This window comes from Pholcus phalangioides, unplaced genomic scaffold, assembly GCF_987345545.1.
Source record: "Pholcus phalangioides strain wild (caught in Gottingen) unplaced genomic scaffold, Ppha-v1.0 ptg000007l_1, whole genome shotgun sequence".
Classification (NCBI taxonomy): Eukaryota; Metazoa; Arthropoda; class Arachnida; order Araneae; family Pholcidae; genus Pholcus; species Pholcus phalangioides.
The window spans coordinates 56,474,047-56,497,912 of record NW_028301600.1 but is presented as its reverse complement, the minus strand read 5'-3'; the positions used below and the strand labels follow the sequence as shown (position 1 = coordinate 56,497,912).

Genomic DNA, 23,866 nt, shown 5'->3' with positions numbered 1-23,866 from the left:
CTTACTAAATTGCTTGTTTTTTGTCTATTTATCACTTTTTTTCATTATCTATCCTTCATTTATTCTTATATTCTTCAATATTTTTATACTTGGCCATTGTTAATGTTTGCTCTTCCTACAAAGAAGCTGTAATTAGTTCTGTGACAGATTTAGGATGGTTTCGCTTTCTTGCAGTCAAAATTGCAATTCATTCCACAGATGCTCCATGTCAGAGGACCATAACCTTTTCAGTCTGAGGGCCAGATGTGGGAGATAAATAGTATTTGTGAGCTACAAACTATAGTACTTATGATGTGTGGGTTGGCATGTTTTTTCAGGAACAGGCCAGATGGAACACCTTTGTGTGCAAAGGGTCAGTCAGAAACTACCACAAATCTATAATACTACCAAACAAGCTTTTCACAGTCCTCACTTATCAAGAATGAAACCCCTTCATCAAGCTGTTGCTATAATGTGGGCAGTATGGTATTGTTTGAAATATCAAGATAACACTTCTGTGTCATGGTTCGCTTCACAGAAATCAATGAGCCAAGCCCAAACCATGAGAAACATTCACCATAATTACACCTCATCACTAAACAATACTTCACTCAGTAGTAAATCACCCATAAATTGTGATAGACCTGAGTTGCTCTCGGTTTGAAAGAAAGAAAGGTGGGGGGTACCAAAAATAGATCCAACATGGGTAAAAATTTTTTGTCAAGCTGCCCCTGATATTACTGTGAGTGATAGTTGGAATTTGCAATGTTTGGTTTGTATACGGTGCTCTGCTATGAAAGTCCATGACTCTAAAGACATATAAGTGGATGTAATAAGTAAATAGATGGCCCTCACAGGTTGAAATCCAAACAGCAGACTGTCAATGACTTGAAACTTGTGTTAAATATATAAATTTTGTTATATTTCAAACGAACATAGGTGCTATCCACATTTAAACACGTTAATTATTTTTTATTTGGAACATTTTCCTTTTTCAATAGTTTGATTGAGTATGTCCTGCTTAAACTTCAGATTTATGTATTTAAAAAAGAAATGATTAACGAAAAATGGCTTAGAGTAGGGATTTTAGAAATAAAATAAATTAAACAGGAGATGCAAACCATACCTCTCATGCACATTTTATAATGATGAGTAAAAGTGATGAATCTACTATTAAAGTTGAAAAAGTTGTCAGTTAATTATCAGAATTTTTGAGTTTACGTGAGGAGACTATACAAAAAGTACAGTATTTGTGTAATGAAATGCTACCTAACAAGTACACAAAACCTGCAAAACCAAAGAGAAATTATGTTTAGCAACTAACCACTGCAATGTTAAAAAATAAATGAATTGTATTTTTTCAGTGAAACTTATACATATACAAGACCACATCAGGCAAAATGTCCAATGAGGTGGCTAAGAAAAAGATGTTCATAACAAATGAATCGCTAAATGTAAAAAGGGGTCATGTCACATTTTTTCAATCTCTATGTTTTGATGGATTTGTGTAATAGAGACGCCAACGCATCGTTTTATGGTAAGATGGGCCAAGTCTCGCCTCTAGATGCTGAGAAAAAACGGATGTTAAAAGTAAAAAGGTGTCAAGTCCAGGACATGACCCCTTTTTACATTTAGTTCTCAAGACCACTAACAGGTGGCAGCAGGGTTTTTCTGTTGAGTTACCTCATAAGAAGGTTTTCTTCGTTTACATTGCTTTTGTTTTGTTGTTATTTGTTATTAATTGTTTATAGTAGTTGTTATTATGTAATTATGTTGTAATTATTATGAAGCAATCATAGAAGATAAAGAGCTTTGCCAAGAAAACAGCACTATTTTCTGTCTGTGTATTGACTATATGGCTACTGTATCCTTACCTCGGATTCCAGTGCAAGATATCTATTGTTTTGGGCAGCTGAGTGTTAATACCTTCGATATTAATAACCTAAGTGATGGTAAAATGAAATGTTTCGTTTATGATGAAACAAATGGAGGTAAAGGGCCTAATATAGTTATGTTCTTTTTGAAAAAATATATTGATGGAGCTGAAGATGGAAAGATCTTGTAACTTTCTATGGACAACTGTGGAGGGCAGAATAATAACACATTGATGAGGTTTTTGATGTTCTTAGTAGAGTCTGAACGTTTAGAGGAAATTTAATTTAATTTCCCCATCAGAGGGCATTCTGTTTTACCATGATAGGGATTTCGCCCTGATAAAAATAATTATCAAGAAGAATGTGAGATTGTACACAGTGGACCAATATGTGGATTTGATCAACCAGAATGCATCAAAGTTTACTGTACGCAATACGTCAATGGTATTGGCTGAAAAATTATAACAAGCCATACATTCACACACAACTGAACACCTTTTGTTGTTTCAGAAACCTGAGTTTCAAATACCCAGGCCCAGAATTAAGCAGGACTGCAACTAGGAGGAACAAAAATTTACTCTGTCGCCCAGGGTCAGGTTCTATTTTGTCACCCCACTCCCAGTAATATTTAAAGCCGGGTTTTCTTAGGAGCAGGTTTTCTGTGCCGTGCACAATGTGATTAGCCCAGCGTGATGCACCATCCACACACCAATAAGAAAAGCAGTACAACTGTTTTCCTACAGAGCGCAATATGGCTCACAACAGCGCTGTATGTCAGGCATGAGTGGCTGACTGCTTCTGGAGGAGTCAAATCCATCACTCGCAGTGCATTTCACCGATCTTCTCTTCATTTTTGTTGTGTTTTCTTTCCCATCCCTTCAAACCGGAGCATGCAGATGACAAAGTAGCTGATGCCAGGGCCATATATTATATAGCCACCCTGAGTGCCACGCTAGAAAAACACAAAAATTGTGATTCCGTAACAAGTTTCTACCGACATGGAATGATCCAGTTTGGTTCACGCAGTGCAAAAAGCCTATTCCTAGGAAAACCCAGCTTTTCAGAAAAAAAGTGTAAACTCGGTGTTCTTTGTGGTCAAGCACTCAGAATGCCAGACTTCTGTGCTCTCTCGTAGTTGTGGCTCTTGCTAGAATATTAATCATATAAAATATGTGTCTGTCTTCAATTGAATATTCTGGTTTTAATTACTTACACTCACACACATCATTAGTAATAAGGATATATCAACACATCCAAAATAATAAGAGGTTATGGGTCTCTTCATGCTGATTCTGCTGTGTGTGTGAGTAAACAATGAGTCCCTAAGCCTGACTCCAGTCAAGAAGCCTACCAGTGAAGTTCCTAAGGATGGATGCCGGCAAGATTCAAGTCAAGCCATTGAGTGGCAAAGGCGACTGGATGCTGGAAATATAGGATAAAATTTGCATTAAGTTTCTATGGTGAGGCCTTAGATATAGTGAATGGGAAAATGCAACTGCCAGAGAAGCCCTTGGATGATTCATCAGAAACTATTGGAAGTCAATACAAGATTGACTTGAAGGAGTATAATAAAGCAAATAACTGTGCTATATGATGGTTTTAACAAATTCAATGGCAGAGGACACATTACAGAAAGTAATGAGATTTGACTGTGCTAGGGATGTATGGCTAGAGTTACACAAACTATTTGAAGCCACATGTGAAAATCAACTGTACAACATTTGTTTCGAGTTCTTCCAGTTTAAGTGGTCATCAACTGAGGATATGGCAATGAACTTATCCAAATTGAAGAATCTGTGGAATGAGCTTGAGAAAGGTTTGGAAAGTAAACAAGAAACCAAGCTTCCACATATGCTGCTGATATGCAAGATACTCAATGCAAGATACTCAAAGTTATTGTGCCTTCAAATCAAGTTGGTTGCTCCTGAGTGAAGAAAAAAGAACTGTTGATGATTTAACAACACAGCTATGTTCTCATGAGCGGGAATTAAGAACAGACATCAATGACAGTGAATCAGGTCATGAAGCACTAGTTGCAAGTTTCAAACAGAATACCCAGAATCATCAGGAAAGAGAAGAAAGCACATCTTCAAGTAAGAAATATAGTATGTGTAATTACTGTCATCTGAAAGGACATTGGGTTAAGAACTGCCGTAAATGGATTGCTGATGGTAAACCACCAAAACCCAGTTCAAGTCATTCTACAAGATATCAGAGTAAGGGTGGTGGTACAGCTGCTGCTGTCAGTACGACTCTCTTGGCTGTAGATGAAGATGTTTTTGCTGCAGAAGTGAATTGTGATGATTGGTATATAGATAATGGTGCATATATATATATATATAAACATGTTACCAAGAGTAGTAATTTCTTTGTAGACTTTGAAAAATTCAAATATCCGCATGGTATAACTGTGGCAAATGGAAAAGTACTACAAGCCATGGGGAAAGGTACAATAAAAATAATGGCCATAGTAAATGGTAGAAAACAGTTAAAACATTTACAAGAGATGTCTAGTACATTCCTGATATTAGCAAGAATCTGTTTTCAGTATTAGCAACACAAGACAGAAACCAGAACAGTGTATTTGAATCAACATCTAGAAAATTTTATCTGAAAATTAATGGTGAAGCAGTCCATAGTGGATCACGAGATATCAGTGGTGGTCTTTTCAGAGCTGAAATTAACATGCTGCTACCAGAAACCCCAGTCGAATTAAATATGGCGAGCAAGTATGATTCTCTTCTTCAGCTTTACCATGAAAGATGGAGACATCAAGATAAACAGCATGTGAAGTCATTAATGTAAAAAGAACTCAATATCAAGGTCAACACAGTTATGTGAAGCATGTATCTATGGCAAGGCTCATCGTTTGAAGTTTGGCACTAGAGAGAAAGCCACAAAACCAGGAGAACTTATCTCTACAGATGTATGTGGACCATTTGATGTATCGTGTAGAAAGTATTGATACTTTGCTGTTTTCAAGGACCAGTATAGCAAGTTCCGCTATGTTTTCTTCTTAAAGCAGAAATCAGAAGCTGCAAGTGCACTAGAAGACTTTTTAGCTCATGCTAAAAACTTGGGGCATAAAGTTGAACAAGTATTGAGTGACAATGGTGGAGAGTTTGACAACCAAGCAGTCCAAAGAATTCTTAAGAATGGAATTATTCACAGATTGACTGCACCGTATACTCCTCAACAAAATGGAAGTAGCGAACGAGAGAACACAACTCTTGTTGAGATGGCAAGAATTCTCAAGTACTCCAACAAAGTGGTATGATATTCAAGAAAAGCCCTTACAGATTGAAAATACGGTGACACTTCCAATTGAAAGAAATGATCAAAATTAAGAACTTTCTAATGAGGGAAAGTATACCCATGATGATGAATCAGAGAAAGATAGCTGTAGCTCAGAAGATGAAAATGAAGATGAAGACGCTGAAACAAACATCAGACAGCTCAGGAACAGAAATGAGTTGAAAAAGCCTGAAAGGTTTGACGACTACATTATGTTGGCAATTTAATGGGAGGAAGGAGTGTGTATTTGCTACATTTTTGTGGAAGAAATGTTGATTTTCGTATTTACATCTATGTCCTTCAAGAAATAAAAAAAAAATTGTTTGTTTGTTATAAATAAAGCAATTATAACTAATCAAACCTCTGAGGGGAAAAAAAAGCTTGAGACAACTTTACTAACGTAGCCAATTTCACTTATTTGGAGTAATTATCAAAGTAATTATTACTTCTCTAATTTAGTCAACTAGGGGAAAAAAGAAGAGTAGAACCAAATCCAGGAGGGTCGAGGGAGAAACCTCCCCCTGCCCCAAGAGTCAGATAACATAAATCAGTTCCATATTTTAGGAAACAGCAGTGACTAGCAATAAACAATAAATTGCTAAGGAAACAGTTATTTTCCGGATATTATGCTGAGGTGAGCTCGGAAAGAAAAGTCGTCACGTCTCCGCCGGGACTCGAACCCAGGCCTCTTGCATACCGGGCAAGCATGCTACCATCTACACCACTGGAGACACATGAATCTGCCTTCCTAATTTCACGCACAGTGTCGTGAGGCGCTGAAGTAGAGGCATTGGTAGCCTCTCTTAACTTCAGGAAATGGCCCCCGGGTGGGACGGTTTAGAGAGATATAGATGGCTTCTTTCTCAGCCAGAGATATCAATGAAACAGTTATTTTCCGGATATTATGCTGAGGTGAGCTCGGAAAGAAAAGTCGTCACGTCTCCGCCGGGACTCGAACCCAGGCCTCTTGCATACCGGGCAAGCATGCTACCATCTACACCACTGGAGACACATGAATCTGCCTTCCTAATTTTACGCACAGTGTCGTGAGGCGCTGAAGTGACGACTTTTCTTTCCGAGCTCACCTCAGCATAATATCCGGAAAATAACTGTTTCCTTGATATCTCTGGCTGAAAAAGAAGCCATCTATATATCTCTCTAAACCGTCCCACCCGGGGGCCATTTCCTGAAGTTAAGAGAGGCTACCAATGCCTCTACTTCAGCGCCTCACGACACTGTGCGTGAAATTAGGAAGGCAGATTCATGTGTCTCCAGTGGTGTAGATGGTAGCATGCTTGCCCGGTATGCAAGAGGGCCTGGGTTCGTGTCCCGACGGAGACGTGATGACTTTTCTTTCCGAGCTCACCTCAGCATAATATCCGGAAAATAATTGTTCCTTTGTGTTAATAAATGCCAGGAGCTTGGGTAACAAGAAAGATTTTTTAGAAACTATGATAGTTGTGGAGGACTTGGATCTTATAGCCATTACAGAATCTTGGGCAAACGATGGGGATGAATCTTTCTTACACATCTCCGGATACGATACTTTTTTGAGAAATAGATCTGATAGGAAAGGGGGTGGAGTGTTGATATACGTGAAATCATGTTTGAAGGCTAGAGAGTGTAACGTACAGAGAAGTGATATTGAAACCATATGGGTTGAACTTGAGAGCAAAAGACGTCATAAGCTTATTGTTGGGGTTTGTTACAATCCACCGAATAGGGATCAAAACTACATCGCCAAAATGCACGATGAAATTTCCTACATGTGTAAGCGAAAGAGGGTTCTCATACTAGGGGATTTCAATTACCCGGGTATTGATTGGGAGAACCTTTCATCTGGAAATCAGTATGAAAGAGACTTTCTTAAGTTGGTGCTCGAAAATTTTTTGTATCAGCATGTATCAGAAGCCACTAGGGGTACTGCTATTTTGGATTTAGTTCTTACTAGTTCTGAGGATCTAGTTGAACATGTTTCGGTGGGGGAAGAGTTTTCTTCCAGTGATCATCGTATCGTCAGATTTCACTGTAACTTTTCCTCGGGTAAGGTTGATAACAAAAGATTGGTTCCTTGTTTTCGGAGAACTAACTTTGATGTTTTGCGAAGAAGGTTAGCGGAAGTTTTCAAAGACCGGTTGGAATCAGTAGGGGTGGTAAGTCAATGGGAAGAATTTAGTACGAAGCTGTCCTCTGTTTTGCACGACGTCATACCCTTTGTTCGAAAAAAGCGTGTTTGTACATCACACCCTCTATGGTTCACGGATAGCGTGCGGAACCTTTATCTTGAAAAGAAAAGAGCATTCAGAGAGTATAAAAGTGGACGAGGTGACCTATCATTGTTTACTGATAAAAGAAGACTGTTGAAGAAAGCGATAAGGGATAGTAAAAAGCAAGTTGAATCTAGGTTGGCAGATAACATTGGCTCTGACCCAAAATCATTTTTTCGATACGTCAATAATGGATGTAAGGGGACAGTTGGCCCCCTCTCGATAGGAGGCTCAAAAGTAGAGAGCAATGTAGGCATGTGTAGTGCTTTCAATGACTTTTTCGCGTCGGTTTTTAATGGAGATAATGATATTCGATATACGGGTGTTGCATGGGGTAATAAAACGCTCAACGATATTCAAGTGGAAGACGTGGAGGTCCTAAATCTTCTAAGAAATGTATGTGCAAGCAAAGCACCAGGACCAGATGATATCTATCCCAGGGTTCTCAGGGAAGGTGCTAATGAATTGTTGGGGCCAGTCGCACAGATATACAGGAGTAGTGTTGCTGAGGGTATCGTCCCGAGAGATTGGAAACTGGCTAACGTTGTTCCGATATTTAAGAAGGGTAGTAGAGAAGTGGTGTCTAATTATCGTCCAGTGAGTTTGACGAGCTCCCTCTCGAAAATTTTGGAAATTATCATCAAAAGGCAGTTTGTGAAGTGGATAGACGAGAATAATGTATTGTCGGATAATCAGCATGGGTTCAGGAAGGGGAAGTCATGTGTAACTAACCTCCTTTGCTTCTATGATTACGTGACTAAGGCTTTGGGTAAGAGCAAAAATGTCGACGTTGTTTACCTTGATTTCCAGAAGGCATTCGATCGGGTCCAACATGGCAAACTCTTGAAGCGTTTACACGAGATTGGAATAGGGGGCAACTTGCTGAATTGGATAGAATCGTGGTTAAGAGATAGGTCGCAACGAGTTATGGTGAACGGGGAATTCTCTGGTTGGACAGACGTCACAAGTGGAGTTCCTCAGGGAAGTGTCCTTGGCCCCATACTTTTTTCACTTTTTATCGATAAACTCGATCAGGGTATCGATGGAATTACTAGCAAATTCGCAGATGATGTGAAGCTAATGGGGGTAATCGGGAATGAAAGCGATAGGGAGTTGCTCCAGACCAACTTAAACAAGATTGCAGCATGGGCAAATGAATGGAGCATGACGTTTAGCGTAGATAAGTGCATGGTCGCTCATTTTGGTTCGAACAACCAACGGTTCTCTTACGAGTTGAATGGTGTCACTATCCCGGATGCAACTAGAGTCACCGATTTGGGAATTCTCATTGACGAGCGACTTAAGTTTTCTGAACATTGTTCAGCGGTTGTCAAAAAATCGAATAGAATGCTTGGTCTCATTTTCAAAAAGGTCTCTTCGCTTTCTCCTAAAGTCATTCTTCCTCTTTTTCGAGGCTTAGTTCGTCCTGGACTGGAGTATGCTGTAAGGTTTTGGAGACCATACCTACAGAGGGACATAGACTTGGTTGAAGGGGTGCAGAGAAGAGCTACGCGTGTCCTTATTGGCACACAGGGCTTGAGTTATGAAGAAAGACTTCATTTTTTGAATATGTTTACATTGGATGAACGCAGGTGTCGAGGAGATATGATCGAAGTGTTCAAAATTTTCAATGGGATGGATAGGATGGACCATGAACTTTTAGTACACCGCCAATCGACTGCTTTTACAAGGGGACACCAGTATCGATTGGTGAGGGACAATGCAAGGTTATGGTGTCGCAGGGAATTTTTCTCCAATAGGGTTGTTAATAAATGGAATAGCTTACCCCCGGAGGTAGTAAATTGTAACACAATTGACACGTTTAAAAAGAAATACGATAAACATGTTGGGGTAAATCGAGAAGCTATCCATTCTTAGAATAAGACAACCATAAGTAATCTTTATGGGCATCGTATAATATTTTATCATGTGTATATATTGTTTGTAATTTGTGTTAATTGCATTTTTAATTGGGTTGCTGTATTTTTGAAACATATGACAACCATATTTTTATGGGCATCTTTTTATCAGCCACCTCGTTGGGCATTTTGCCTGTTGTGGCGTTGTATTTGTATTTGTATTTGAATTTATAGGTATGTTCTAAAAGTATGTCGGGAAAGAGAGTGACCGTTTTTAACTTTTTTGACCCATGCTGATAGGTATCTAGCATCAGAGACTCGACAAATAATTAAATTCTTTTTGGACATCAGTATTGCACAACGATAATAATATTTATTCAAATACATAAGTGCTGAGAAAATTTAAGTTAAATTCGTAAAATTTGATATTTTGGCCCGATACTCATGTTTTCACAAACACACGAGTAAGGGGCATGAGCATATTGATCATTGGAGGGGGCACACAGGATTCGGAGAGGAGGGGGCAGAAGTAAGCTCTTTCAAAGAATTTGAGTTTCTAACCTTTAAAAAGCATAGCATTAAACATGCTACCATGGTAGCATGCTTGCCCGGTATGCAAGAGGCCTGGGTTCGAGTCCCGGCGGAGACGTGACAACTTTTCTTTCCGAGCTCACCTCAGCATAATATCCGGAAAATAACTGTTTCCTTGATATCTCTGGCTGAGAAAGAAGTCATCTATATCTCAATAAATTGCTACCTTCGACACATCACCTTGGTTCAGCGCCCTAGGAGGGGGACGCTGACAACTGCTTTTGCACAGGGTGCCACTTGGTCTACGACCGGCCCTGGCTATAACTCATTGTGACCTATCTTTTAACCACAATTCCATCCAAATTACATTAGCAAGTTACCCCCAATCTTGTGTAAATGCTTCAAGAGTTTAACATGCTGGACCCGATCGAATGCCTTTTGGAAATAGGGATAAACAACATCTACATAAAGTACAATAAATTTTTGGAAAGACTTCCACCATAAATTTGGTTGATAGCAAAGCCCCTTCAGTGTTGAGAATATCAGAAATAGATTAACCTCATTCTACCAAAAAAAACTTTTTCCAGCTACAAAAGATGTGATAAAAACTTTTTTTTTGCCATGAGGTACTAATTTTTTCTTTTAAATAACATTGTTTTTTGAATAAGTAACATTATGGCAGGTAACATAAAAACTTAGTTGAAAGAATTAAGAACAGTCTCTTGATATATATATAATATATAATGCATTCAAATACATAAAGCCATGATCAATGCTGCAAATGTTGATATTAATGTACTTTCTTAAGCATGCACATGAATAAAATTCATGGTGATATATATATTCTGTTTTGTGCAACTTAGTCTAATTGAACAGATGAGAAAAGAAATATTTTATATTCATGATAATCACATGAGAGATAATGAATCTAATGAAAAAATGTGTGGGTGTCTGTTTGGATAGAGCTTGTCTTCAAGGGTATTAAAGTAGCTCTGTATCAGTAGAGTAGCGGGGCAAATGGCTCCCTTAATCAAATTTTTTTTCCCTACATTTGCACCTATTTTCCTGTGACTTTAGATTTTCCACCAAAAAAAAGAAAAAAAGAAGCGAATACTTTATTTTTTGTTCCTTTATCAACTGAAAAAATTTCTTATCTCAGACAATTTAAACATTTAAACTTTTTTTTTTACAATTTAATCTTATTCTTTTTCCAGCCACTTTCTTTGGCAATTTACCAGTTCTCACCTCAAAGTTTGTATTTCTACAAGTATGCACTATATACTAAAATATTATTTAAAAATTTTAAATTAATCAGAATAATCAAAAAGTTATTAATTTAATTTCTAAAGATCAACAGAAAATAAAAACTTTCTAAATTTGTGGCTAAATCAGGAACAGAAAAAAGGTGCTTTTCCCCCATTTTCTCCCCACTGAAAAAAACCTGGCTATGCCACTGCTCTGCATCTGAATAATAGTCTACTTCCAATTTTACTAATTTAGTTCACTGTGTATATTAAAAAATGATTTTAAGGGTGTCATGAAAGTGCTAGCATGGCCTTTATCTATTCAACCATCAGTCGTAGAGGTATGATTCCATTTTAAAAAATGCTCAACAGGCATTCAAAAATTACCCTGCACCAGTTTTGAGAGTCAAAATACAGTGTGTAACAAAATAAAAAAAAATCTAAATTTTGATATGGCCCCCCTGTGCTGTAATTTCCCACTTTAAGCCTGTCACTCCTGAAGCCAGCAAAAAACAAATCCATGTTTCTAAGTGCAATATTCACAGAAATATTCCAATTTGAAAAATGGAGAAAATTTGGGAAAGAACAGCATTTAATGTGGGAAAAATGTGTTTTCTGAATTTGCATATCTCTGTGAATGTTGCACTTAGAAACATGAATTTTTTTTTTTCATCAGAAGAGACAAGGTAACAACTTCCTAGTTGGAAGTTAGAGCCTATAGGTGACCCATAAAAATTTAGATTTTTTACCTCGTTACACACTGTATTTTCACTCTCAAAATTGGTACAGACTAATTTCTGAATGTCTATTGAGCATTTTTTAAATTGGAATCATACCTCTACGATAGATGGTTGGTGAGATAAAGGCTGTGCTAGCACTTACAGGACACCCTATATATTATTATGTTAAAAGTAAGAAGGTGTGTCCTAAATTATAGTAATACCCAAATAGTTTTAAACTGAAAATTAGAAAATTAAGACGATGCGGTATTTTTTGGAATTGTTGCATTTCATTGGTATTAATTATTATTTGTCTTTGGGTTCAAAAAATTTTAGAAGCATTGCATTAAACGAACAATATTTATATAGAGGCATCAGAGCCAGGGAGCTGTGGGTGCTCGAGCACCCATGGAAATTCATATAACAGGTCTTAGCACCCCCAGAATGGATTCAGAAATCAAAATTTTCTACATGGAACTCAAGATGAGCACCCATAGGTTCGAAACACTTCAGACAGCCCTGACTATATAATATACAAGTTTGTCTCCTGAAGTTTAGCAATCATTTCATCAATCACCAGCATTATTTACTTTGTTTAAAATTACAATTTCAATTTATAATATAAAATATAATTCTGAGAAATAATATAAAATACGCTCACCTCAATGTTTGTGAAACTGACAAAATCAATGGTGCCACTTTTTCCCTCAAAGGAAATAGGAATAAATAATTGAATATTTAGCACTTGAATGGGACTGGGTCCATAGTTCATTACCTACAAAAGAGTACAAAGCATGCTTAAAATTAAGGTTTTAATTTAATTAATTACAGGAACTTTAAACAGTTCACTAAGGCAAATAAAAAAATGCAGAACAAAAGTATATCATCTTTTTACATATTTATACACATACACAAACACACCAAATACCAGTGATTCTCAAAAGTGTGCATCACAGACCTCAGGAGCATTGCCTAACTCTGTCAAGGTAGTCCCATCAATAACTGTATTGAGCTATGACTAGTGGTAAAAAGGAAGCAGAATTCAATCAATTTATATCATTTTCATTTTCACAAAGGTGCTGTGCTGCAAGCTAAGATCATAGGGCCGAGGAGCTTTGAGTGTCAAAAGTTTGAGTTATTGCAATATGTCATATAAGTTGAGCGGTAAATGATACATATATAAGAGAAAATTATATAATGATACCATCTATAATGATAATCCCCTATATATATATATATATATAATGATATTCTCTGGTTCTGATGCATTTTTATAGTTTTAACATATTCCATCTATAAACGATACGTTTCTCCAGTCCTTTGAGTATCATTATACACGTGTTTCACTGTATATATACACAGGATTTTTTCTAGGAATATTAACATGGAGGCGTGTGTCTGGTTTTCATGTATATATAAAAGGTGTTTCAAATTATTTGTCCATATGACTATGCAACTGTTGACTTTAGAAGTATACTTACATTAAAAAAATAAACGTTTTATACAGTCTCTCTGTGTGCTAAAACTTCCAATTAGTGAAATGTAGAACCGACTTTTGAAAGGCATTTGTGGAAAAAAAAATTTAAATCCATAATTCATTGAGATATTGAAGATGAAGGATAACAATGTTTTGCCAACTTATCACTGTGTTAGCGTATTTGTATTGGCTTAAGAATCTCCATTTTCAGGGACAGTACACAAATAGAATTACTTCAACTATTTTTTATTTTATTAATATAGTGACACCTCAGCTAATGAAGATAATTCTTTCTGGAATCACATTCATTAGCTGAATGTTAATTAGTTCTAGAAACTGTCCAAAATTTCAAATAAAATTTTATAAGAAACTGATCAAAAGCTGAGATAAAACACTTCACAATTGGATGAAGCAGAATTTAAACCAAGATGAAAAACTGAATATCTTTTCATTTTATGCACTATGCAGTTGGGTTGTGATTTATAGTGGAAAAAAAGTGTCAGGATATTTCTCTTCATATTCATGGTGGAAAAAAAGATTAGTTCCCAGAATGTCCAGACTGTTCAGTTTAGTGTTGAGAGTCTTATCACTAATATGCACTGAAACCATTTTTTCCTTTTTTTAAAAAAAAAGTGCATTTTCAAAATTGCCCCCATACAGTGATGCCAAAACAAGGAATTGCAAACCAGAAATTTGTAGAGCAGGTCTGAGCACTCCCCAAAAAATTTATTTTTGAATCAAAATAGCCAACATGAGATTTCTAAGAGGAGATGAGCACCCACATGTTCAAACCACTTCCAATGCCCCTACCCCTTGGATCCGTGCCTGACCACTGGTCACATCAGAAATGCAGATGAAAAGATGGTTTCATTATGAAACACCTTGAAATGAAAAGCTTTATTAATTAAGGTTTAAATTATTGAAATTCATGGTATACTGTTACTGTGCACTCCCAATTTAATTTAGTTTACCCAAGAATAATTATTTTGCAGATGACGGTAAAAGGAAAATACACATATGCAATTTTTCCACTTGAACTTTTATTATCACTTTAATTTGAAAGTTACACCAAATGATTAAATTCAACATGTGGCCCTCATTTCAACAACTAGTTCAACACATTAACTTATGATTCAAAATTTAGTAATTCAATATTACACATATAATAAATGTCTCATCAACCGATGACAGAAGAGGAGTTAGGAAAATCATCCTCTATCCCGCACTACAAAAGTGTGATGTTAGTCCAAGGGATTTGGGAGTCTGTATTCAGGGCCGTCTTAAGAGCATCATGGGCTCCCGGGCCAAATGGTTTTTCTGAGGCCCTACCAGGCAAATTTTCGAAAATCTCAACCAGATCCCATTTTTGAGAGGCCCCCTTTTCTCTTGAGGCCCGGATGGGCCCATGCCTTAAGACGGCACTGTCTATATGTTAATACCACCTTTCTGTGTCTATTGACATGGTTGATCATGCTGATGAGATCAAAAGTCTCTATCCAGATATTCGATGGCACATGTGATCACTCCAAAGATTTCTGCTTGCCCTCACATTCGTCAACATGAGACATTACTATCTGAAGGAACCATCTGGATATCGCATCAATTGCCATGCCAGCTGGGAATAGATGAGGGATTCAATGTAGCATGAGTGTAGACAACTATCGTACACAAAGAAATGTAATTTCACTACACCATGATCGCGGATATCCTTGAACGTGTTTCACCGTTGAGATGAGTTTCCATCCAGAAACTTGTGCACTAGTTCATGATATTGAAAACTCGATCCTAAAAAGGGCCAACTACCATTCAACCCATGATTGTAAAGCACTACTGAGACATGACTATTAAAGTACATCAAGTGGAAGAGAGAAAGAGCGGCCTATCACAGCACACATGCAGCAATATATAGGAAATTTCTTGGTCATGCAGAGCTATAGTAGTGAATCAGCATTGAGAGATAATAATTTGCATATCACATCAGAGCATTGTAAGAAAATCTTAACAGAAATCTGTGTGGCAACAATTAAACAACAACATTGAAGACTTAGCCAGAATCGACGATATATGGTTAGGCTTATTGTGAAATGAATAGGATTAGAACCGTGTGGTAGTCCATGGCCAACCACCAGCAGAACAGCAATAAATTACATTTAAATATTCACATAAATATACAAAAATATATATAAATTAATGGCTCAATATGGAGTTTTTACCAGAGACTTAACATGTAATGTTACAAAGGTCAAGGCCAAAAATGGGCCACAATACAATGTATTCATACCATATAAGCACACGTTTTTGCATACTGTCCAAGCAAATATACATGTAATTTTGCGTTTGCAGAAATATCCTGTTTTCTACACATAACACAAAGATTGAACTATTCCAAGTTTGCATACATAACCAAAGAAAGGTATTTGATCAAGTTGATGTAAAATTGCATGAAAATATTCATGTGATAATCCATGTTTTGTCAGATGCTCTAATTTTTTTAAACAACATTTGGGGTGTTCTAATTTTTTTTAAACAAGAGGAAAAAGTAATTTGACATTTCAAGACGCATTCAATCTACTTTATGGAAATTTTTTTCTCCAATATGCTCAAGAAGAACCCCTTAGAAGATGAAAATGCAAATTACAACCGTAGCCTTAATTTCAGCTTTCCAGCTTGAGCATTTCATAAACTGCTCTCTTAAATTTCTGGGAGTAATATAATTTTTTTTAAAGAACGTGTATTAATTAATCTTGTTTTCATAAAATCATATCTTGTTCTTTATTCAAGATTGTCCTTTATGTGAGAACATGCAGTATATATATATATGTCAGAGGTGCTGGTCCTCCCATATATACAGGACTCAAGCACGTACACAGGAGAGTAAAGGTGAATTTTGCATCGTTTTTTCAGAAATTATTGGGGGGTCAGCCCCCTTACAGAATTTATTGGAGGGGCTCAAATGGCCTCAACCCCTAGGTTCCGGTGCCTATGATATATGTACACAATACAGTCTAGTACACATATAATATACCCTGGATACAAGGTTGTAGCGGGGGGGGGGGGGGACTTGGGGGTCTGGTCCCCCTCTAAAATGTGAGAAAATGACCGAAAAAAGATCGCCAAATCTATTGTTCTATCACTTTGGTTTCCCCTGAACGAAATCTCTGGTTATGGGCCTGCTTGGATATAGGATAGACTGAGAATATAACATACGATTTTGCAAGCTCCAATTTTCAGACCATTCACCTCTATGTATTCTTTCTTACCTCTGTTATTTCATACTCCGCTTAAAACATACACTGTGGATATAGCATATCAAAAAACTACCTTAACCTAGAAAACAATTTGGATATGGCATACTGTACAAACAAAAATCTGGAAAAATGAAGCAAAAAAAACAGAAACAGACTTATTTGTGCAACATGTATTGCATGCAGGTGATATCTTAATGTTGTTGTTTTTTTCACTGAAAGCGGTATGAATTTTTATAACAGTGAAAAATTTGTTGTCAAAATAAATACATTAACCACAGATAGTGAGCATTTGCAATGATCTATAACATTTTCCCAAACTTTTTGTGCCATTGCCCCCTGTCTTCAAAAAGTTTTTTCTCATCCCTCCTGACTCAAGCAATCCATAAGATCCTATACTGAAACCATAGCTTCTATCAACACCCTAGAACATTCCAACGGGGGCGATATTGCCTACTTTGGGAACCCTTGGTTTACAGCTAAAAAGTTTCATCAGTTATTAATAAAAAGAACAATTCTAATAGTAAAATTTTGTGTATTTAAAAAGATTCTTTCTTTCTGTGAAAACCTCATGCAATATGCTATTCAGATGATTGAATGCTTACTTTTTCTGTTACTTTTGGATTACTTGGTAGATGGCATTGATAAACAATTGTTGTGTTAAAGCTGAAAGCTGCACTGTTTTAAAAGCATCAAATCTCTATGCAAAAGCGTATTGATTGATGACAAGTAAAATTCATGAACATTAATTCTTTTTTTGGTAACTTACAGTAAAACTTTGATTAACCATCACTCTTTTAACTGTCATCGTCTAAAACAAAAAAATATAGAAAAAACAGCCCCAGGTTTTAAGGTCCAAAAAGATTGGATCACTGCTATGGTCTGTGCAAATGTCACCGGCAATCATAGATTACCCCTGCTTGTAATTGGTAAATCCAAAAAACCATGTGCTTTCAAAAATTTAAATATGAACGTATTGTCTGTGAACTATTGTGCCCATAAAGTACTTGGATGGACCAGATGGATTTTTCCAGAATGGTTCCACAAAGCTTTCCAGCCTCAAGTTAGTGCTCATAAGGCCAAAAAGCAGTTGCCGCAGAAAGCACTGCTGTTAATGGACACAACACACCTCTTTCGTGAACTCAAAAGTGATGATCACCATCATCAGATGATGACCAAATAACATGCCTCTTTCTTCCAGCAAATACAACTCCATTTATACAGCCTATGGACCATATAATTGAAAACACGAAGCAATGTTACAGAAAAGCTTTTATTGAAGGCTTGCTCTTATCTGATGATACTATGACTGTTAAGGAATTTTGGAAGAAATACAACATAAAGGATGCTACTTTCAATGTCACCACTGCCTAGGCTGACCTTATATCAAAGTTTATATTGATCGTTTTGTGTAAAATTAAATACAATATTTATGTATTATTCACTTTTAAAGGATTTTATTTTCATCCCAATCCCACAGTGAAATGACGTCACTGTACATATGTATGAAGAGATTTCTGTTATCCGTCACTGCCTTGGTCCAGATGGTGATGGTTAATCAAAATTTTACTGTATTATATAAATACTGAGAAACATACACTTCTTGAATCACCAAGGGGGATTATAAGCAAACTTGACTGTGTATATATAATTATACAATTGTAATATTATATGTATATATATAATATTATAATTATATAAAAAAATACATCACATCAAATAAAATTTTGCACCTGATTTGTATAAACTCAACCTGATTCTCAAATACTGGAATGTATCAAAAAGTTCTGAGACCGTCTATAGCTCACCAACAAATGACTGCATGTGAATGCATACACTGTGCTTGGGAAGCAGGGATTTTCAATACTTACTTTGGTGATTGGTAGCACTCTACAATTAGCAGAAAATGCAAACCCAAGTGTTTGTGGTGCAATAAGTGATTTCATATCTATGCTTCCAATGGGGATATGAAACTGGAGCAGAACACAAGTGAAATTTTATTTGAAACTCTGTAAACTTTTTGTGTAGTCTTGGGATCCTATCAATAAATTGAAGGTTCAATTCTGCTCCTTACCCAGTGATGATTGTTGACATCAAAAATAAATTACCCTGGGCACACTGGCAATGATCTTAACAAGCTGTGGTAATTTTTCCATTCAGAAGTCATCATATTGGTAATGCAGCTGTGAAGGCACATTTGGTCACAAATAGCCATGCCATAAATTTTCTATTGTTTATACAGTGGCACCATCCAGCATGTTGAGTGTGTGAAACAAGATTGCAGCGAGAGGGAGGAACCAGGGGATTCGGACCCCCCCCCCCACCCCAAAATGGGAGAAAATAACTGAAATGTATGTACAAATGAAATGTACAAATACAAGGCCACAACAAGCAAACTGCCCGTTTATTATTCTATTGTTCTATCACTTTGGGCCTGGTTTAAAATATTATATGCATTTGTAAAAATTTGAAAACATGGAAATTAAATAAATATTTAAAGATATCATTATTTACTCACAAAATAAGTGTGTGTTATGGAGACGATTTTGTCCTCTTCATCTTCATATGGAATTTGCTCATGTTCTGCAGTACTGTAAATAACAAAATAAATTATCAAGTCATAAAATTATTGGGACTCTGCAAAAGAGGGAGAAACAATTTCATTAAGATTCAACAATTTCAATTGCATACCAGCAAACAGGTCAAAATTTGTTCATTCCTAATTACATAAGTTATAAAGTGGGGGGGGGGCAGCGTGAATGACAGAGGCCAACTGGTATAATATATATATATGTAGGTCTAGATACAGTTAGATCCACTTATAAGAAATTCAAGATAGCAAGAGAAGTATTTGTTACATGTGAACATTGTTTTATCCTTATCAGGATGCCTTTAGCCAAAGTCATATATATTTTGCGCATGAATGATAATTGATTTTCATTAATGTGTTAGCATCTTATAACCCTTTATTTACCAATGGTACTTAAAAGAGAGTACCTGGTTAGATTATTTTTTATGTATTGACTAATTGTTTGGAAACTGTGTTTTTTTTATTTTCTTGTCTTTAACTAGAACTAAAATGACCTAACAAATAATCTTCATGATAACTATATTTATTTTTATTTTATTATCATATTTTTCTTATTCTACTTTCCAAAATGTGGTAGATAAAGGGTTAGAATTTGGAACTGAAACAAATAATGAAAAAAGTAAGAAATGCGGAATAAAAAATTAAATTGAAATCCTACATAATTTGTAACTATCATTGCCTTCAATGCTCCACTCACCATCCGAATAATTACTCAATAGATTCCTTTTGTTTTTTTGAAATAAATTATGCAGAACACTGCAGGGATGTGTTTTCACCAGGACATGGTAAAAACTAGGTATTAACTAATATGTACCATGGTTAAAAATTGTAAAAACCTGGTAAATACAATTAGCCTTTATGAATTGATGATAACTAATACGTAGAGTAAATATTTTTAATTTACTAATTATCATTTATTTAATCAATAATTAATAATTATTAGCATATTTTATAGATGCATACAGTTGGATCTCTATAGTTGGTTTTATAAGATGATAAACAGTGAAAAAATTGAAAAGAGAAGGTAGGCTTTCACAGCCAGAGTTTAAAATAAATTTCATATGTTTTGGGCTGTTATGCTGTGTTCCAAACTGTTTTGTAGTAGACGTTTCATCTACTACTACTACTACTTAGTCATACATGTACCTCGTACACATTCCTCTACAGAATTTTTAACAAATCGGCACATACCAGAGAATGTGTATTTTGAGTGTATGTATGGCCGTAACGTATTTATATGTTGTCGAGTTTCTCTTGTTTTCTGTTCATGCTGCCATCTGTCTTCCATTTTCTGAAGTAAAGATGGAAATGCTTGAATGTTCATGTTATGTCAGTATCAATGTTGTAGGTCTGTCTGCTCTCTGCAGAGAGACTTTTGCAAATGGGAGACCGGCTCGCATTCACTCCTCGAAGCTGGAAAATCACAGAAAACCAGCTTCAGCTGACCACCACTGTGCTATCAATGGGATTTGAACCTGGATCCTCAGGATGAGAGTCCAGCACAATGCCCACATGACTGCACAGCGGCAATCCACTACTGCGGTGGACATCTTTGATGCTGTTTTTGATGAGTGAGGAGACGGAACTACCTCCTTGGATGACCATTGTCCACTGACGCTTTCGCTGGAGATGTGGAAGGATCAACTTCGTCATTGTGATGTTGAACAAGTGCAATGTGGATGGGTGATGGGATGTGGGGACTTCTGGTTGGGTGGGTTGGGATTGGAGTATTCAAATTTGAATGGGAGGTCCAAATTCAGAAGAGTTGATTTTCTAACCATCCTGATCTTGGTATTTTGCATTGTCGGGTACCATATCTTGCTCAATGCAGCCCTTCTTCCTTCCTGTTGAAATTATCTCTGTGCTTAACGATCTCAATAGCTTCGTGGTGTAGTTGGAAGTAGAAGTGGGTTTCTGAAGAGAGAATATCAGTATCTTAGAAGTGGATGTCTTCCTCAAGGGTCCGGCATCCACTTCCAACAATGAAGTTGATCCTTTCGCATCTCCAGCGAAAGTGTCAGTGAACAACAGTCATCCAAGGAAGTAGTTTTTGTCTCCTTTCTCACCAAAAACAGCACTGAAGATGTCCACTGCAGTAGTGGATGAAACATCTGCTACAAAACACTTTGGAACATGGCATAACAGCCTGAAAGGTATGAAAGTGAAAAAATCATACATAATACTGATAACTTTTTTTTAAATATTTCTGCTGTATTTCCATATACATTGAAATCTGTCTTTAACGGAATCACAAGGGACCAATATTTTTTTCCGTTAAACACAGATTTCCAGTTAATAAAGGTTCAATTGCTGTAATGTGAAAAATTATGTAACTATCTTGTATGTTATTGAAATAAACTAAAAATAAATTAATTTAAAATAAATTAAATAATTCAGCCAGCCTTATAAATATATAATTTAATTTATATATTTATAAGGCTTATATTTATTTAATTTAAAATGGCCTTCCAGCCATTATAAATAAAACAACGTACATTCATTTTCTCTATAATTACTAAATATTTATCACTTGATATTATGCATTATTTATTAAAAATACATACATATTTTCTTTAACACTATACTGTGTTTCCCCAAAAATAAGACCTAGCATGATTTTTCAGGATGCTCTATAAGCCCTACCCCAAAAATAAGTCCTAGGTAAAATCATCAATCGGATGCATTTAGTATGTTGTTGCAACACATTACGGATGTATTGAACTATATAAAATGATAATAGTTTTATTATTATCAAATAAAAATATAAATAAATATATCATCAAAATTTATACTCAAAATAAATAATAATATGAACAATAACACCCAAGCAGGCCTCCTTGGACGAGAGGTGAACTAGCCTATGTAAATAAACTTGAGACTAACTTTTATCAAAGAAAACAAAGAAAATTACTACTCGCAGTATTTCTGATGATAGTTTAAAAAAAACAACCTATGTACGGTATTAAACTATAAAAGTTTTATAAAAGTTATTTTATATAACTTATAGAAAATGTAACCAATAAGTGTATTGGTTACATTTGCTGAAATGTAACCAATGGGCTTATTAGTTGTTTTTCAAGTTCAATAAAAGAACTTTTCTAAAACTTTTATAGTGTAATCCCGTCCTATGACACATTCCAGCTACCCAATGAATGTCGTTTTCATATTCCAGGATTTACACTACAAAAAATTCATGAAAGCTCTTTGATAAAACTTGAAAAATGCAACTAATAAGCCTATGCGAATGTAACCACTGATTGGTGGTTGTTTGTTATTTTTTCAAGCATTGTGAAAGATCTTTTATCAACCTTCTATAGTGTAATCCCAGCTATAATTAAACAACTGGTACAGTTTGACGCTGGGGACCAAATGAAGCAACAAGTATTTACGATGAACACTGACACATGCTTGCCTCATCTGGTTCTGAAAATGTAAACTGAACTTATTGTTTACTTTAAACCCTGAAACCCAAAGTAAATATTTTATGAAATTCAGTGTTTGCAAGTTTTTGTAACCATCATTAAAAAATGTTTTGAAAAAGATTTAATTATTCTACTAAAGCCTCAGCATGATTTTTCAGTATACTCCTAATATATAAGCCATACCCTGAAAATATTCCCTAATGCATTTACTGACGCGAAAATTAATATTAGACTGGGTCTTTTTTTCAGATATTTTATTCTCTAAAATGTTCACAATACCTAGTTTTTTGTCAATATCTGTCGCATCAAGTTCAGTTTGTATGTACATAGTAGCAAGGCCGTAGCGGGGGGGAGGGGACTTGGGAATCTGGTCCCCGCCCCCCAAAATGTGAGAAAATGACCGACAAAAATTGACCAAAAGGGGAAAAAGATGACCAAATATATTGATCTATCACTTTGGTCCCCCCTGAATGAAATTTCTGGCTACAGGCCTGCATAGTGATCTATGTTTATGTAATCCTCTGCATTTCAATCCATGGGCGGAGATACGGGATGGGGCATGGGGGACATGCCCCCCAGCGTCAAAGGTAAAGCTGAGTGATCTAATGTATTTGCGTATATATGAATTGACATCATCTTCATCATTATCGTCATCATGCCCCCCCCCCCACCAGCAATCATCGTGGCCCCCCAGATTTACAAGGCTATCTCCGCCTATGCTGCAATCATGGAAAGCAGCTTGCATGCAATTTTGTAAGTCTTGCATATCATTTGGAAATCTAACCCTTGCACTGATTTCTCCCGTAGAAAATTCTGCTTTTCCAAACAAAAAAAAAATTGTTGCAGTCTCAGGAAGCAACTGCTTTACTACATATGGCTCAGAGATGCCATTGACGCACTATAACGTGTGAAATACCCGGAATTTCAGAAAAGAACACAAATATTTTGTTCATGCCTCCTCCATGGCGCGTTCTTTCCTAGTTCTGAGAAGGAGAAAAACCTTCCTAACTTTTTTCCCCTTTCTTTTTACCATGTATCATGATTGTGTGACCTTGAAAAAGGGGCTTTACTACTTTGTACACTGTCCTGTATCGATATACATGCGAGTTGTTGAAGAATAAGATGAGGGATATCTATTTGCTTCCCTGAATGAGGGGCTGTGTAATTGTCAAATTTTGGAGTTTTTATTACCTTGTGGATTTTGTCCCTTCCAGTTACATACTGGAAATTACGGTACTTTTGCGGCTATTTGCCAGCATTCAAAAATAGCGTCTATATGGCGTAAATTCGCCTTGATTCTACAATATTGCGAATGATATTTTTTTTTAATCATAAAGGATTGGAACGTTCTTTGAAATTGTAAAA

At 36.2% G+C, this 23,866-nt stretch overlaps 1 protein-coding gene across 1 annotated transcript in view; it reads right to left on the bottom strand.

Annotated features, from left to right (window-relative positions):
- The window catches only part of LOC149085522 (integrin alpha-9-like), a 166,884-nt gene that overhangs the window by 27,277 nt on the left and 115,741 nt on the right, over positions 1-23,866 (bottom strand). The window contains exons 21-22 of the mRNA XM_089233577.1: positions 19,008-19,080; positions 12,429-12,542 (exon numbers count right to left, since the gene is read on the bottom strand). Of these exons, the coding sequence (XP_089089703.1) occupies positions 12,429-12,542; positions 19,008-19,080 (187 nt within the window). The remainder of the gene's footprint in view (positions 1-12,428; positions 12,543-19,007; positions 19,081-23,866) is intronic.